At 41.9% G+C, this 16,109-nt stretch overlaps 1 protein-coding gene across 1 annotated transcript in view; it reads right to left on the minus strand.

Annotated features, from left to right (window-relative positions):
* Positions 1-4,460: 4,460 nt before the first annotated feature.
* LOC110952896 (gap junction delta-2 protein) overlaps positions 4,461-16,109 on the minus strand; it is a 39,877-nt gene continuing 28,228 nt past the window's right edge. Inside the window, exon 2 of the mRNA XM_022196646.2 lies at positions 4,461-12,549. Within this exon, the coding sequence (XP_022052338.1) occupies positions 11,700-12,549 (850 nt within the window). The 3' untranslated portion in view covers positions 4,461-11,699. The remainder of the gene's footprint in view (positions 12,550-16,109) is intronic.

The raw sequence follows: 16,109 nt of genomic DNA on the forward strand, positions 1-16,109 counted from the left end.
GCTCTTGCATTTCCTGTTCGTATTACCCACTCATCAGCTAGATAAATGGTGAGCCTCAGTGGCTTCTGGATACCGACAGCAACGTCCACATTGCTGTAGGCGAGCAGCAGTTGATAAGTTGTCTGCCTCTGTATGTCACCTCTGTGATGTACGGTCACCTTGCTCAGGGTGTACTTCACCTCTCACCCAGTGCTCTCTGCAGTTCTCAGAAACATGGACCGGTGGGAGGAAATCAGCTTATCTCAGTGCTGGGTGTTGAAACAATCAGCTTGACGCCTGAGTTAACTGCTACAAGTGACTGGTGCTGGTACGAAAACAAAACATTGTTGGTTGAAATGCTCTTTCACGTGTCCGAAAATACAGCTGGATTGGATATTCTGCACCTATGCTGCATGGAGTAAGAAGTAGCAAGTAAGAAATTAGATTGTGAGACTTCATAAAAATGGGAGGGCAGAAGAGCACATTCAGTGTCAACTAAACTTCAACTGCAGTACTCTCCTAAGGCTTCTCAGTTATATATATACTTTTTGAAATCTTGAAAAAAATTGTGGCAGAAACGGCATTATAATGTGTATATAATGTGGCTATTTAATATAGATGAACCCACAAATGAAATGACCTTGCACTGAGCACAGGTGTGTGTTATGCATGTGTCTGTTATGTAGCTACAGATACCGAATCAAGTGACCTAAGTATGTAGCGGGTGGTGGGAATTGACAGGACACGTAAACACCTCCACAATGTAATCAGTTGTTCCTTCTATCGTTTCCGACGGATAAATCTCGATAAGTCGACAGTGGTTGATTTGTAGTAGGATCGCAATTGTGTGATCATCAGCAGGTAACTGACGTAGTGTACACTTGTTGTCAAGGTTACAGTGACGGTGTGCCGCTATCTCGCAATGATAGAGAAATCTTTAACTAATCCGTGGATCCAGACTATAAGCTGCATCACTGCTAAAATCTAATTAGTTGGTCCTTGTGTCATTTCTGACTTTCCCTGAAAATTTACTCCAAATCCATCAGTCCGTTTCTGAGTAATGTTGCTAACAGACAGACAGACAGACACACAAACGTACACCGATCGTCACATAACTCTGTTGCACTCCGTGGTGGAGTAATAACTGAAGGCTCAGTAGCGACTTTTACTTGGGAAATGCACACTTTGCTATTATACAACCTTGCACTGAAAAATACAAAGGTATCTAGAGCATTTTGTTAATGTGTGTACTTTTCAGAAATCAAACGAATGGGGATTATAACGACATTGTCAATCAATCAATCAAATTTTATTTGTACAGCACCATTCATACAATGAAATTGCACCACAAAGTACTTTACAACGTTAAAAACATTGTGACAGACTTGTGGCTGCTGACAAAGGAAAACTAGCTTCGGAAGAAGAAACAGACTATCTATTAAGCCACTCAGTTGTTTTCATTCATTGTTTGTGTTGCACGCTTGTGATGGACCACAGCTTTTTAGTATGGTTGGTTCGACCACAGTTGGCATTGCAGGGCTACCTGTTGGTGTAATTCACCTCATAGTGTTCGCTACAGTAGTTCTATGAGCAGGTTACCCATCTAGTGGTGTGTTACCAACCAGCCGTAATGTAGTGTGATTATTTTATTGAATGTATTTGACTATAGATGGTGGTGAAAAAACAACAACTCCCATGACCTCACGCTTCTTCACAGCACCATCAAGCCACATCTGTTGCTGTTTTCATTGACAGACTCCTAGCAACAGTAATTACATGGTGTCCCTTTCACGACTGCTCAGACAATGGAGACGATATTATGAAGTCTAAACTGTGAAGCAATTTTTTGCAATGAGCACTGAAAGTAGACTGGTGAATATTTGAGCACATGATTTGGGTCAGTTGAAACCAAAATAAGCTTTAATTAAATTAGGTCCAGCATATTTGGTTTGAGGGCTGCTCAGTGGCGTAGTGATTAGCACTTTCGCCTTGCAGCAAGAAGATCCCTGGTTCGAATCCCGGTCTGGGCCTGGGATCTTTCTGCATGGAGTTTGCATGTTCTCCCTGTGCATGCGTGGGTTTTCTCCGGGCACTCCGGCTTCCTCCCACAGTCCAAAAACATGCTGAGGTTAATTGAGTACTCTAAATTGTCCGTAGGTGTGATTGTTCGTCTGTGTATGTAGCCCTGTGACGGACTGGCGACCTGTCCTGGGTGTCCCCTGCCTTCGCCCGAGTCAGCTGGGATAGGCTCCAGCACCCCCCGCGACCCTAATGAGGATAAAGCGGTGTATAGAGGATGGATGGATGGATATTTGGTTTGAGCCTGACCAAGACCACTACTGGACGTGATCAGATAAAGAGCTGCAGGAGTACAAAAGGTGTACAGAAGATGGCATGGCATACATGGCACAACAAATGTAAGGTTGTTTATCCAAATATTTAAAGAAATCGTCTCCTAGTTTCAGGAATTTTCTAATGTTACAATGATCCCAGCAAAGATAAATACAAAAATGGAAAAATTAAAAACTAAGACTTTAATCCAATAGAAAACACTTGGAGTATTATATAGTTGATAGTCCAGCAAAGAAGTGCTGAAAACTTGTCACTTGTGCAGAATAGCAATCAATAGCTCCCTGCAGAGAGGTACCTTTCATTTTCAGGGGGATCCAGTCCATCAGAGAAAATAGAGGCAGACATACAGTACATAATAATAATCAGTAAAACACTAGAATCTCTCTGATGAAGGATGAATCACTTTTGTCTCATTGTTTCTGTAATTTAAGGCATTATTTATCAAAGTGGCCTATTTGAGTAATGTGTTTCAATTATGCATAGCTCGAATAGACCTAAACAATTTAAAACAATTCAAATCTTGTAATATGACACTTTTTTGTGAAATTACACGTGTGTGCTCATCTCTGTTGTATACATTATAACAGGTCCATCTCTTTAAAAAATAATTTGTATTTACATAGATTCTTTGGGAGAAGGAGGGTTTGTAGGAAAAGTAACAAATAAACTTGTTAACCCTTTGTAGTAACTTGTATCATCAAAGTGCATCGATATTAATCAAATATATAAATAATAATTAAATATTTGTTGACCAGAAAGTATCCACATCTCAGTCTGCACACAGGTTAAACATGGTGCACTTCCAGCATTCACACTGTACTGTTCTCACCTCCACATTTCTGTAAATTGTCTCGACGGTAAGTCAAAACCTGTATCTGTGGATGAGGTGCAGACCTCCTCAACCATGAACGGAGGTCCTGCTTCTTTTATCGGAGGCTGTGGTGACGGATGGAGAGAGACGTGAGCTGATCTACCAGATGCCGGGTGTATTGATCCCTGTGGGAGGAAGGCAGTTTTAGAGAATGGCTGTGATGTTTCACATGATCGTGCTGGTAATGGATGTGATGATCAGGGAGAGAAGAGTGGTGGCTGTGGAGGGTCACCATGAAGAAGAGGGGCAGTGATGATGACGATGAAGGCTGCTGCAGTAATGATGATGCAGCTGAGGTGGACGGCTTTGATCTTGGTTTTGGCAGAATGAAGAGGATGATGATGATGATGGTTGGTGTGTGTGTGTGTGTGTGTGTGTGTGTGTGTGTGTGTGTGTGTGTGTGTGTGTGTGCGTGTGTGTGTGTGTGTGCGTGTGCGTGTGTGTCACTTCATGCCAGCGGAAGTGAAGGTGGTGTGACAGGATAAGGGGACAATAACGATGTGGATGATGATGGTGAATATGAATCCTGTGTATGTGTGTGTTTGAGGAAGTGATGCTGAGCAGCCAGCCATCTGTCGGCAGATTAATCCTGGCTGTGCTTAGAGATATTACCGGCTGGCTTATCGCCGTGGCAACAAGCCTTCAATCCCAGTCCAGCACAGCCACCATGTGACCTTGCTAAGGAAGGTGGATGGGGGTTGGACACACACACACACACACACACACACACACACACACACACACACACACACACACACACACACACACACACACACACACACACAGGCTCCAAAATACAGTGCATACATGAATTTTGTGAATAACACATTGTGCTTTATGCGTGTGAACTGTACATGGGAGTGGGGTTTGGAGAAAACACCCCCCCCACACACACACAGGCACATAGAGTACTTGCTTCCTCTCCTCTCATCAGCACCATGGTCTGAAGGTTTAATCCTGCTGAAAGGTTTCAGTGTCACCTATTGAGTTCAGAAATGTCATTACACCAAACAGCTGCGCGGCACGCAGCTCTGCTATATATAGACCCGTATCGATATAAATTGTGAGCACCTTTATTCAGTTTCCTTCACACCACTGAATGCTTTTTTTTATTTATTTCCCAAATCCTGTCATTCCCACGTGATCACGTATCCTCCCACTCACGTTTTCTATACACACACACACAGAGGAAAAAATGCTATCTGAAATGCACAAACACATTCACTTATAGGTCACAAATCAACAAGCACAAGGCCAGTTCAAGCTTGATGTAACATTCAAGGTTTTATTCAGTCTTTACATACAGTACAACAGTCAGAAATATACAGTGGACCTTCAACGAAGGTCTGTCACATACATCATAAAATCTGCAGTCAGAAACCACAGATTTTCCGATGAAAGTTGCAAAGCGTGAGCGTGTTTGAGTGTGTAGTCCATCGTTCCCGTTTTCAGTCCATGATTTTACATCCGTACAGATGTCACAGATCACTGTAGAAGCTATGCTGAGGAATGGCAAGTTCCTTGGGCTAAAATCTTTGACTATTTTCTCTTTCAGATTCCATAAATAGGATGCCAAATATTGGCCACACTTGACATCACTCCCTCCACTCCACCGACACCGCTCAGGTTTCATCCCTCTCACTGAAACATCGGCGTTTACAGACACACGTCATGACGTAAAGGTGATCTGGTCTGAGCTCATAAGGTGCTGATGTTGGAGGAGAAGTGAGAAGGAGAGAGTGGGCCTGAGGTATGCTCTTCTTCTGTCCCACTGGTTTTTAATCTCCCCTCTCTTCCACTAAAAACTCAGCAGTTTGCAATTTGCTGAAATTTCAGAGAGATAAATCTGTGTGTTGTAATCTCACATGCATGATCCAGCGACCATTAGGTGGAGAGAGAGAGAGAGAGAGGTAGAGAGGGGGAGGATTCACGGTGGCTGTTTGGTCAAATCCGGATGGCAGTTTTAAATTTCACTCTGCCTGGATCTGCCACTCAGTGTAATTAGATGAAGTAATCACAACTGATATCATGACAGATTAGTGAGAGGTCCACTCCTGAACCCACAAACGTTATAATCTAGCTGTCAGGACAGCAGCACCAGTACGAGACGGGACCGGAGGGAGGGAGGGAGCATGTTATTTCACAATAAAATGAAGATTGAAGCTGAACACCAGGATAAAGGAGCTTTATAACTTACATTTCTCTCATTTCATTCAACACAGTGAAAAGCTTTTGAAACAAGATGTCTAATTTTCAATTTAAATGCAAAAACGACTCCAATGCCTCGCTGACTGACTGACGTATGAATGGGACTAATCTTGGCCTGTGAGTGCACATTGTACTCTTTCAAAATACTGTGCCACGTCAAGTTTGAATTCTTTTTTTTAAACTATGGCTTTTTAGTTTGCAATAATAAAAAGCCCTTTAATATATAAGGAGGGCATTTTCAAAACTGGCTCAGGGGCCACCTACCAGCCCTTTGGATCGGCTACACAGTGTGATTACTAAGTTAATCTTGGGTCCTTCTGGCAGCAGAATAAAGAGTAATGTTCATTGAGCTCCGTGTTAATGAATGAAGCAGCTCACTTACATGCTGCGTTCCTGAGAGTCAAATTGTTTGCTACTGTTCTGCGCTATGAATGAACCGTGGAGATTATATCATGACTAGCTATAGGACCTTCACAAAACGGGCTCCTTTAGTACGTAACAGTCAAGAGCTTGATTTTTAAGGAGACCTGCGTTGCTACATGACCTGTGGTTTGTGGGCAGTAGTGTGCTGGACAGAAGGGAATGTCTCCGAACGAATGATTTGAGCCTCAGCAGCACCAACAGCTGATTTTCTCGGGTTGGTTCTACAGTACAAATGGAAAGGATGCTGACACGATAAAAGTGTTCTTGTGTGTAGAAAAGCTGTAAAACATCAGCATTGTTTTCTCTCCTGAGTCTGCTGTCAGTGCACTGCAGCCCGATATGTTGTCCACTGAGGATTTAGTCATGTTACATTAAAACTCTGTTCATTGTAGGTTCATTGTGCTGGGGGCTAAACCCTGGAATGTTCTGGCGTCTGACATCTAGTGGTGCCAGTGTTTTACCTGTCAGCTGATACTCCTGTGTACCCTGTGTTTTACACATTTGAGAGACTGGCTTATCGATCAAAACATCTACAACTAATTATAAATGTGCAAATTTCTTAAAGTAAAGGATTTACTGTATACAGCATTTTTTAAACTCTTTCGGGACTTGAAACGATAATGTAGTAGGTAGTTTTAACTTCACTGAGTTGGTGTTGTCTGCCTGGCTCTGTAACCGTCTGCTGAAAAACTGGGTAGTTAATATACACACATGGCATCGAGACGTAATAGCTTCACTCCGTAGTTTGGACTAAATAAAAAGTCTTTTTTAAAGATTCCGTTGAAGAAAACATAGAAACATGCTTATTCTAGCCGTTACACATGCAGTTAAAAAATCTTTGAAAATGAATTCAACTTTGCATATCACTTTGGCAAGGGAGGAAATATATTTTTTCTGCTAGTCTTATATTTCAACACTCTACCCTTGGTTTTACACATAAAAAAAAAGTTTGTTCTTTACATAGAAAAAACATCTTCCTTTTTTGATATGTCACTGCACAAAAAGAGCAACAGACAACAAAATGAGCCCACAAGTCAAAAAAGATAAGCAAATAAGAAAAAAAAAGTTGCATAATTCATTTCACATTGACAAATAGAAAAGCAGACCGTGGAGAGTGGTGGACTGCTGGAAGAACTGGTTCCACTGACGCCACAACTGGAGCGAGTCACTAATGAACCTTGGATAAATGTAAACCGAAGAAAACCAGGACACATTTATGGCCTTCTACGCTGTGTGTGCGTGTTTGTGTTTCTGACCTGAATGAAACCAGACACAACGACAGAATCCAAGAGCTGAACTCAAAAGTGTTCCCACGTTCAAGTCCGAGTGTACGTTGAACATGTGTGCACACCATTCAGTAAAAATAGTAGAGATTAGATCAGTTCTGTCCTGCTCTCTGACTCCCAGCAGGAGCTCCGTATAGCACAGGACATCGGCTTGGCTCTTAAGCTTAAGGTCAGCGTTTAAGCTTTCGCTAGAAGCACGCTCACAGCAGTATAGGGGATGGACAAGGGGTAGCTCAACCTCTATTATTAGGCATTGTGGCATGCCCTGTCAGCGTATTTGTCCTTCTGGGTGCATACAGTAAGTAGACTGCACCGATCCCCCTGGACCCATTCACACCCTCGGGGGAGACTAAATCTGGGGATAATCACCTGTAAGAATCACAGAGATTATGACAGTGGGAGTGAATGGAGAAGCAGAGTAACTTCCACTACATCAGCTGTTCCTAAAAGACCAACTGTAGCTCTGGCTGCTGCTTTATGGTGTTTACAGTACTTAGTGCCATGTAAGGGTATTTAGACAGCAGCCTCAGTGGTGATGGTACGACAAGCATTTTTCTTTAGGAAAAAAAACAGATTACAGCTGCTACAGATTTAGTTAATATGAAATGCAATGAATAAATCTTGACAGTATTTTTACAGTGGGGTTGTTTAAATGTTGCTTCATTTTTTCTAAAGAGATCAATGTTCTAAGTCAGTGGTTCTCAACCCTGTTCCTCAGGACCCCATGTCCTGCATGTTTTAGATGCTTCCCTGCTCCAACACACCTGATTCAAATGATCAGCTCGTTATCAAGCCTCTGCAGAAGCCTGATAACGAACTGATCATTTGAGTCAGGTGTGTTGGAGCAGGGAAGCATCTAAAACATGCAGGACATGGGGTCCTGAGGAACAGGGTTGAGAACCACTGTTCTAAGTAATGTATGCTGCAGTTTATTTAACCCGCCTGTTGTCCTGCGGGTCAAAATTGACCCGTTTTAAAGTTTGAAAATTTGGGGAGAAAATAGTCCACATTTTCGACATCTTTGGGGAAATTTATGAACATTTTTTGGTGGGAAAAAAAAGAAATGTTAAAAATGTTTCTTTAAGAACATTCAAAAAAATTATTGATTTTTTGTGAATGTTCTTAAAGAAAGTATTTGAAGTTTTTCTGATATGTATGTAATCATTTTAGATGTTTTTAGGATTTTTTTGGAAGATTTTTACCCATTTTAGAAAATATTTACTTGAATTTTCTTGCCACGTTTGGGGGATTTTTTCAAAATAAAACTTTCAAGGGATGCTTTTAAGGAATTATTGGAATTTTCTTCCTGAAGGTTTTGCAAATTCTCAGAAATTTGGGGAATTTTTTTGCTAAATTTTTGGATTTTTTTCAGACAAAGAAACAATTTTTTTGGTGCCCGTAAATGAGGACAACAGGAGGGTTAAACAATGCAGCTGACTTTTCATCCTTTCCACTGTGCTGCTATTAACGCTGCCACATACTAGGACCGGAAAATTAATTAATGCAGCTATGATGTGGTGTCATATCTCTGCCGTTGGGTTAATGTGTTTATTAACAGTATCATAAAAGTAAATGAGAAAGTAGAACAGTGCCCCTCTTGAAGCCAACCAGTCAGACGAGGCAGTGAGAAGCTGCTGCAGTGCTGATCTGTGTAAGGCCGTCCAGATTGCAGGTTCTTTGTTGTTACATTTAAATGCCAAGACTAAAGGACAGACCACTGATCTGCTGCATGATTATTTGTGTATTTTCTATGATTGTAAAGTGAGGGGATAAGTGACAGCTGTAGCTAACAGCTCTGTAACAAGATCAAAGAGCATGGACTGTTTTAGACAGACAAAATGTGGCTAGAACTGCTTTGTGCTTGTGTCTGATTGTCACCTGAACTAAACTGTATTCTCAGTTACATGTCAGAAGAAATGTATTTTCTTGGGTGGGTTTAGGCAGTAAAACTACTTTGTCAGGTTCAAGACTTGATTATTCTCTTTTATACTGAGCCCTGTCTCCATCAGCTGCTTACAACCAATTTCTTTGAGAAATGTACTAAACTTGAAACACATCAGTGTTTAACATTTTACCATCCTCCAGGATTCAGTAGGACTGCATTTTACTGAACTCAGTGTAAACCAGTTTTACTTCACGTGGGTGCTCCTGTGCTTGTGGATGCTTAAAGTACAGCACTAGCCTTTGGAAAATATCATCTTTCAAAACAACTTTAAAGCTTTTATCTTTGATTTTCTGGGTTACTAGAGGGGTGATGAGTCCCACCTTATCTAATATATGATTCACTGGTTGAAAAAGAAGTTGGAAAGCTATATAAGAATAAATAACAAAGATATGTAGATTAGAAATGTATTTGTAATAAACCACAAAATGCATCTGGGTGAAAACACATTTCCTTCAAGACATAACTGAGAAGACAGGTCAGTTGTGTTGGAATGTTTTTCTTAGAAGGCAGAGCTACCAGGTCCATGAATTGTCTTTATATCTGGTTTCATAGACTCGGTGTGTTAGCTCCATGTTTTACGTCATGCATTTATACACGTCTGTGTCCAGAAACACCTTTGTCCCAGAATGTTTCTTCAGTCTGCCACTCTTCCACCAAGTCTACATTAATCAAGGTGCAACACGCTCTGTCATCTTTTTCTGTTTCTTTCAAGTCATTCTCTTACTTTTCTCTTACATTGCATGCATGCTGAAATCCAGTCAGGAAAGAAATGCAAAATGAAAGCCACTGAGAATCAAAAACACAAATGTCCCTAGAGAGTAACTACTCCTCGGCTACACAGCTTGATCATTCAAGAAACATGGCATCGTGTAAACATGCCTTTATCAAATGGCTCACAGGCCTGAATTGCCTGAAGCTGTGCAGCTGATTTTGAAGAAAGCCAAGGCTCTCTGTAGAAAACACACACACACGGTGTGTTTAACAGCTGCTTTGCTCTGCATTTTAAATGCAGTTAAGTAACAAATGCATCTACGTTTTCCCTACAGAGTTGCAAATAAGGAAAAAAAATCAGCTGCAAAACCTCAAAAGCATTTCTGAACAAAGCTCGCAAACATGTCCCTTCCCACCCCGTACATGACATTAATCAGTTCCATCAGTGAGAAATGCTTTAAACTAAGCAAAAATGAAAAAAAGACAGACAGTTTATACATTTGAAAAAAACAGCAACATGATCTCCCAACCAACCCGCCCGCAAAGATAAATAAATCTATCTGGATATACTCTAAATGGATAAATAATATTACCATGATATACTCTATGTAACTCTTTAACAATAATTAAATATCTTAAGGATGGCACCATCGCTTTCTGAAAAAAAATCATAACTCATAGTGATGTATTATATAAAATTTGTTTAAAGTTGTTATAAAGTGATCTTCCTCTTCTACAATCTCTCGTTCTCTTTAGCTCTGGTCTCTCTGTTCCCTCCTTTGTGTTTGCACGTGACAACGCTGCAACGAGGGAAGTTTGGTTTGTGCTTCAGGAGAGACTGACGTTAACCAACTGCGTGTCCATTTGTTCATTAGTTCCTCTCCGAAATTTACGCAGCAGGAGAGCAGCGGCGGTCATTCCTGTCATTCGAAGCCCCCGGGGTCTAAATAGCTGCCAGCCGCCGAGCAGAGAGCGAGAGATGGGGGAGAGGAAAGAGGAAAGTGTTTATGGTACTCGCCATGTTTGTGTTAAAATCATCTTTTGCCAAGAGACAAAACATAAACATCGTCAGTCTTTTTCTCTCGGTTTTGGCTTGTGACGATGTTCCAGCAGAGGCAAGACACACAGTCGGGAGGCAGCTCCTTCTCTCCTGGATTCTCTCTCTTGGATTCTCAGGCGAAGAGAGGAAGCGAAAGAAAAAAACGTTCCCTCTCAGTTCCCCCTCCTCGCTTGTTTCATATGTTTTCCCAGAGCGTGTTGTCTCCCTCCTCCTCCCCCTCGCTGCCAAACTTGTCGTCCCTTCTCTAGAGTCTGTCACGGCTTTGACAGCTCTTCCGTTCCTCTTTTTAATGATGCTGCTGCTCATTCTCCCCATCCCATCCCCTATCCTGTCCTCCCTTTTTCACTGAGGCTGACACAGTCCAGAAGAAAAGCACCATGGGAAGTATCAAACACCGCTGTCGTCTTCCAATATCGTCAAAGAACACAAAACAGCCTCTTATCCGTTCTCCTCTCGCTACCCCTCTTCTTCTTCTCATCTCTAGTTTTTCCATCTCCAACCCCGTGGGGATTTAATTCTTTAAGAAGTGAAGGGCAGTGAAGAAGGTAATTAGTTAAAAAAGACAAAAGTACAAAATGGCAGTTGGAATATCTCCTCATGAGATCATAATGTCTTAATTATGTTCGAGCGAAACTTTTTGTCCTCTTTTCTGCTTTGTAATTTTCTTTATCCTCCCACCTCTCTTGACTCAAAGTCGCAGAGCCGGAGGTTTGGTCTTTTTACATTCTGTTTCACTCCTTCATTACAGAGGAGAGGTCATCTGGTTTGACGTCCGCACCATCTTCATTAAATTAAAATCATAATTAATTCATTCTCTCTCTTTCACATTCATCCCACTCCTCCTTTTTTTTCTTCTCTTCATCTTCAGACGTAGGCTGATTCGCTGGACTGAGTGCGTCCCAGGTTGGGAGGCTGGGACAGATGCGCCATGTCCTTCTTCCTGATCTCGCAGATAGACTTCCTGCGGGCCTGGACGCCCCTGATGGCCGCCTTGATCTTGCGCCAGCCCAGGTGGTTGAGCTCGGCCAGGTTGAGCACCACGCAGATGCCGCTCACCGCAAACATGAACACCAGGAACACCGTTTTTTCCGTGGGCCGGGACACATAGCACTCCACCTCCTTGAGACACGGGTAGCGGTCGCACTCGAAAATCCCAGGCACGCTGAAGCCGTAGAGGAAGTACTGGCCTGCCAAGAAGCCGATCTCCAGTGCGTTTCTGAACACCACCTGAATGATGTAGAAGCGGGAGATCCCTTCTTGCCGGCGAACTTTGGAGCTCTTTCCGTGGGTGAGGCCTCGTGGGGCGTTGGGGATCTCCTTCACTTCCAGGCAGTCAGGTTCTTCCTTCCCTCCTCCGCCATCGCCGCCGTGCTGAACTAGAATTCCATTTATGTTGCGAAGCTTTCGTGCTCCGTCCCTTCCGCCGTAGTCCCTTTCCATGATGGGATAGAGGAAAGAGTAGCGCCGGTCTCTCTGCTTGGCCGACTGGTGGACGGAGTAGGTGATGAAGCAGAGGCTGGGTGTGCACACCAGTATGATCTGGAAGACCCAGTAGCGGATGTGTGAAATGGGGAAGGCTTTGTCATAGCAGGCCTGGTTGCAGCCTGGCTGCAGAGTGTTACAGATGAACATGGTCTGCTCATCCTCGTACACTGTCTCCCCCACGATGGCTACGATCAGGATGCGGAAGATCACCACTACTGTCAGCAGGATCCTGGAGGAGAAGCAGAAAGATGAATGGAGTTAATAATCACAGACTTTGAATGATCCACTGTGTTAGAAATGGTGAGATGTTCCAAGATGTCCTGAGATGTCCTTCACAGCAGAGACTCTACAGATGTACTGAGTATGAGAGGAGACTAAGAGAGAGCAGGAAAGAGGATTAAATAGATAAATGAACCGGGACAGGATGAATGTAAATGTACAGAACAGAAATTTTCATCATCTGGAATATTGTATTTTCAGCTAAAAAGAGGGAAAGTGCACAAAGAAATGATATGCAAAAGTCTTAAGCAGTGTTGTCGTCAGTTGTGGCCCTGATCGCAGTCTCTGGACCACTTTTTGAAAGTCTCAGTTTGGATTTATGTTTCTTCAGTCTTGTCTTGGTCTCAGGCAAAGAGGACATTTATTTAAAAGCAGGAAAACCACTGGTGCATTGCATGTTTCAGAGTACTAGCGTCAGTAGTGAAATACAATACTTTGCATTTTCCACATTTATTCATGCTTTGTGGTACTTGAACTGGTCTGGTCCTGGTCTAGATTTAGTCTCAATCGCTCAAAGTGTTGTCTTGGTATCAGTGGACTGTGGTCTTGGTCAGAGTCTCACTGTTATTTAAGTCAGAGACAAATGTGACAAATTCAAAACAATTTAGAAAAACTCCCAATCAGTGGGTTTGGTTAAAGTAATGGTGTAAATTTGGACATTTTTGTGTGTATTTTGTACAAACTGTGTACAACAGCAGGCTGTCTTGACTGTGAAGGGAAGAGCTATGAAATCCAAAGTAATGGAAGTTATGTTAGTTTTGTCCCTCTTGAGTGATTTTAACCTCCTCTGCTGGAGTGTAAACTGAACCAAGCATGGCTGTTTAAGGCAGGTATAACACAGGAACGAGGGTCCAAATACAAGCTAACAGCTAGCTTCCAGATAGTTAATGCTGGGGAACTGAAAATTATCCAGCTAACTGGCTCAGAAAACTCATTCCTTGCATTGAAATTATGTAAAGATCTGAGAATTGTAGCCGAGAATCCGAGTAAAACGTAACAGTAGAATGAAACTACTGGTGCCAGCATGTTTCTGGCTTGCTAGCATGTTAGCTACATCGCTGAATTTTGCTGTAATACTTATCACTGGTAGGAGTGACAATGAGCAACATAACAACAGACTGATTATGGTACCAATTATACTCAGTTTTACTTATGTTGTGAAACATGAGTGACGCCACTTAGGAACCCAAGAAAACCAACGCTTAAAAAGCCCTTTAGCAAAAAGAAACAGACATTGTAAAGTAAAGAAGTGTCTGGCAGAACCAGGCTCAGGGATGGTGGCTGTCTGGCTCCACTGGTTGGGGTTAGGTATAAAGTATGCTTTGAAGTACAAGGACTCTATGGAACTTGACTGTACGTATATCTTATATACTAGTTTGTGTGCGTATGTTTTTTGATGTTTTATAGAATTTCATATGACAGTTCATAGATTTCAGATTGTTCTTTATTAATCCCTAATATCTGCCATTGGCCTATGGTGAAACAACAAAAGGTAGAAAAGGACAAACTAGAGTCAACTAAAAAAAAATACAGTATCAGATATGGTCTACACGTTGATTTCATGGCTTTGGGCTTGAACTCCACATGGAGCATGGAGGAAGAAGGAATTAGCAAGAAAACATAAGAAAAATCTGATAAAGGATACAAAGCATGGATGAAAAGAAGTCTGAGAGGAGGGATTTAAAACTGACATCATAGCAGGGGGCTTAAGAAAGAGCTGTGAACTCCTTAATCAGAAAGAACAGTGAGGGAGGAGTCCAAGAACTGTACTAATGAGAGAAAGGGACATTGTGTCACTGTGAAGTCACTTCTCCTCCCGATAAGAACCAGAGAAAAAGAGTGCTCCGTGTGTCATTTATCAGCCAGAATAAACACTCTGGAAGAAGAGCAGCTATGAATGGAGCATGAAAGTGTCTCAGGATGTCACCTGTGATTCAACTACAAGTGTGTGTGTTTGTTTTGAGAGACAAAAAGAGGTAATGGCATATCTCTTTATCTAATTTTAGTTTCCTCTGCATCGTTAGGCCCAGTTAGCATGGCAACCGCACTTCAAACTGACTAAAGTTGGAGCTGTGATTGATTTCTACAATATCCAAACACACACAAACACGGTGTAATGTCCCAGTTTGTGGTTTTGTTATAAACAACACACATATTTTTTCTCTAAGCTTTCAGTTCCCCCGAGCAACAGGTGAGGCTGAGGTGAGGCCTGTTTGCAGATTAGGTGCTATTTCTGTGTGGGGTGTGGTGATGCACAGAGATTATTGTTCCTGAAACGGGCTCACTTCATTTCAGTCTGTGTGCGTGCGTATAATGCGTGTCTATCCGAGCATATGTTTACACGAGCTGACTGGGCATATCTGTACACTTAGTGAGTGTACGTGTTTCCATGATGTTACACACACACACTGGATGGACTGCAGGTTCATATTCCTCCCCTGGTTCTGTTTTACTTTCCTGCAGACATCTTCCTCTTTGTTCTGTTCTTACTTTATTCATCTCTCATTTATTTTTCAGATCGCAGACCAAGCATGCACTTTAGATAGCAGGCTTTTTGCAGTCTGCGGAGCCCGGCGGCTATCTCACGCTGTAATCTGTGACAAAACCAAGACTGGAACAAGGCTGCAGACTGCAGACAGGCTGAATATTACTATTAATCTGTTGATTGATTGTTGCTTTGCAGCTCAATCACACGAATATGAGGTAGTCAGACTGAGTTCTGCAGAAGATCATCTCACGCTAATCACCATTATTTATATTAATGATAATCTCATAAATAACGATGTGATGAATTGCTGTCATTACTTCTCATGAACCCAGAGGACATGCCATTACTGAAGCCCATCAAAATCTGACCTCATTACATTTATCATGGATTTATGGGTTTTGTGTGCATACAAGTCAATAGATTGTGAAATATAAAAATAGCTTTGGAGGCAGCGCTCATGGATGGTCACTATGATGCAGGAAGACTAACTCATGCGTGAGGAAAAAGGCTCCGCAAATGTTTCAGAGCCTCACCGTAAACAGTTGTATCGTAAATGCGCTTTAGACTTTAATAGGGTAGAGTTAACCCCATTAATTTTAGATGTTGCTTTCATGTGTGAAAATGTTCCCTATGTAAGTCTCTCAGGCAATCTGCCTACTTACACATTTCAACAACATTTCCTATAAAGCTCAAGTGAGAGTTAAAGAGGTCACAAGCAGCAAAAACACATACAGTAGATGACGGGAATATCCTGATGTGAGCGCATATGGAAGAAAAGAATAACAGTATGCAAGGTGGTAGCAGGAAAAAGTGAGTTTTCTGTGAGCCTCACAAGCCAGTCATTTGCAAGAAAATCTGATCTGATATCAATTTGCAATATTAGGCATTTGCTGTCCTCCTAAATATCAAGAATCAATTATATTTGTGTGAAAAAAACTACACAAAACAATAATACAATAGAATACAAAAATACAACCAAACCAAATCCATACCTTAAAATTTTGTCTGAAAACGAGTAGGAT

This window comes from Acanthochromis polyacanthus, chromosome 13, assembly GCF_021347895.1.
Source record: "Acanthochromis polyacanthus isolate Apoly-LR-REF ecotype Palm Island chromosome 13, KAUST_Apoly_ChrSc, whole genome shotgun sequence".
NCBI lineage: Eukaryota > Metazoa > Chordata > Actinopteri > Pomacentridae > Acanthochromis > Acanthochromis polyacanthus.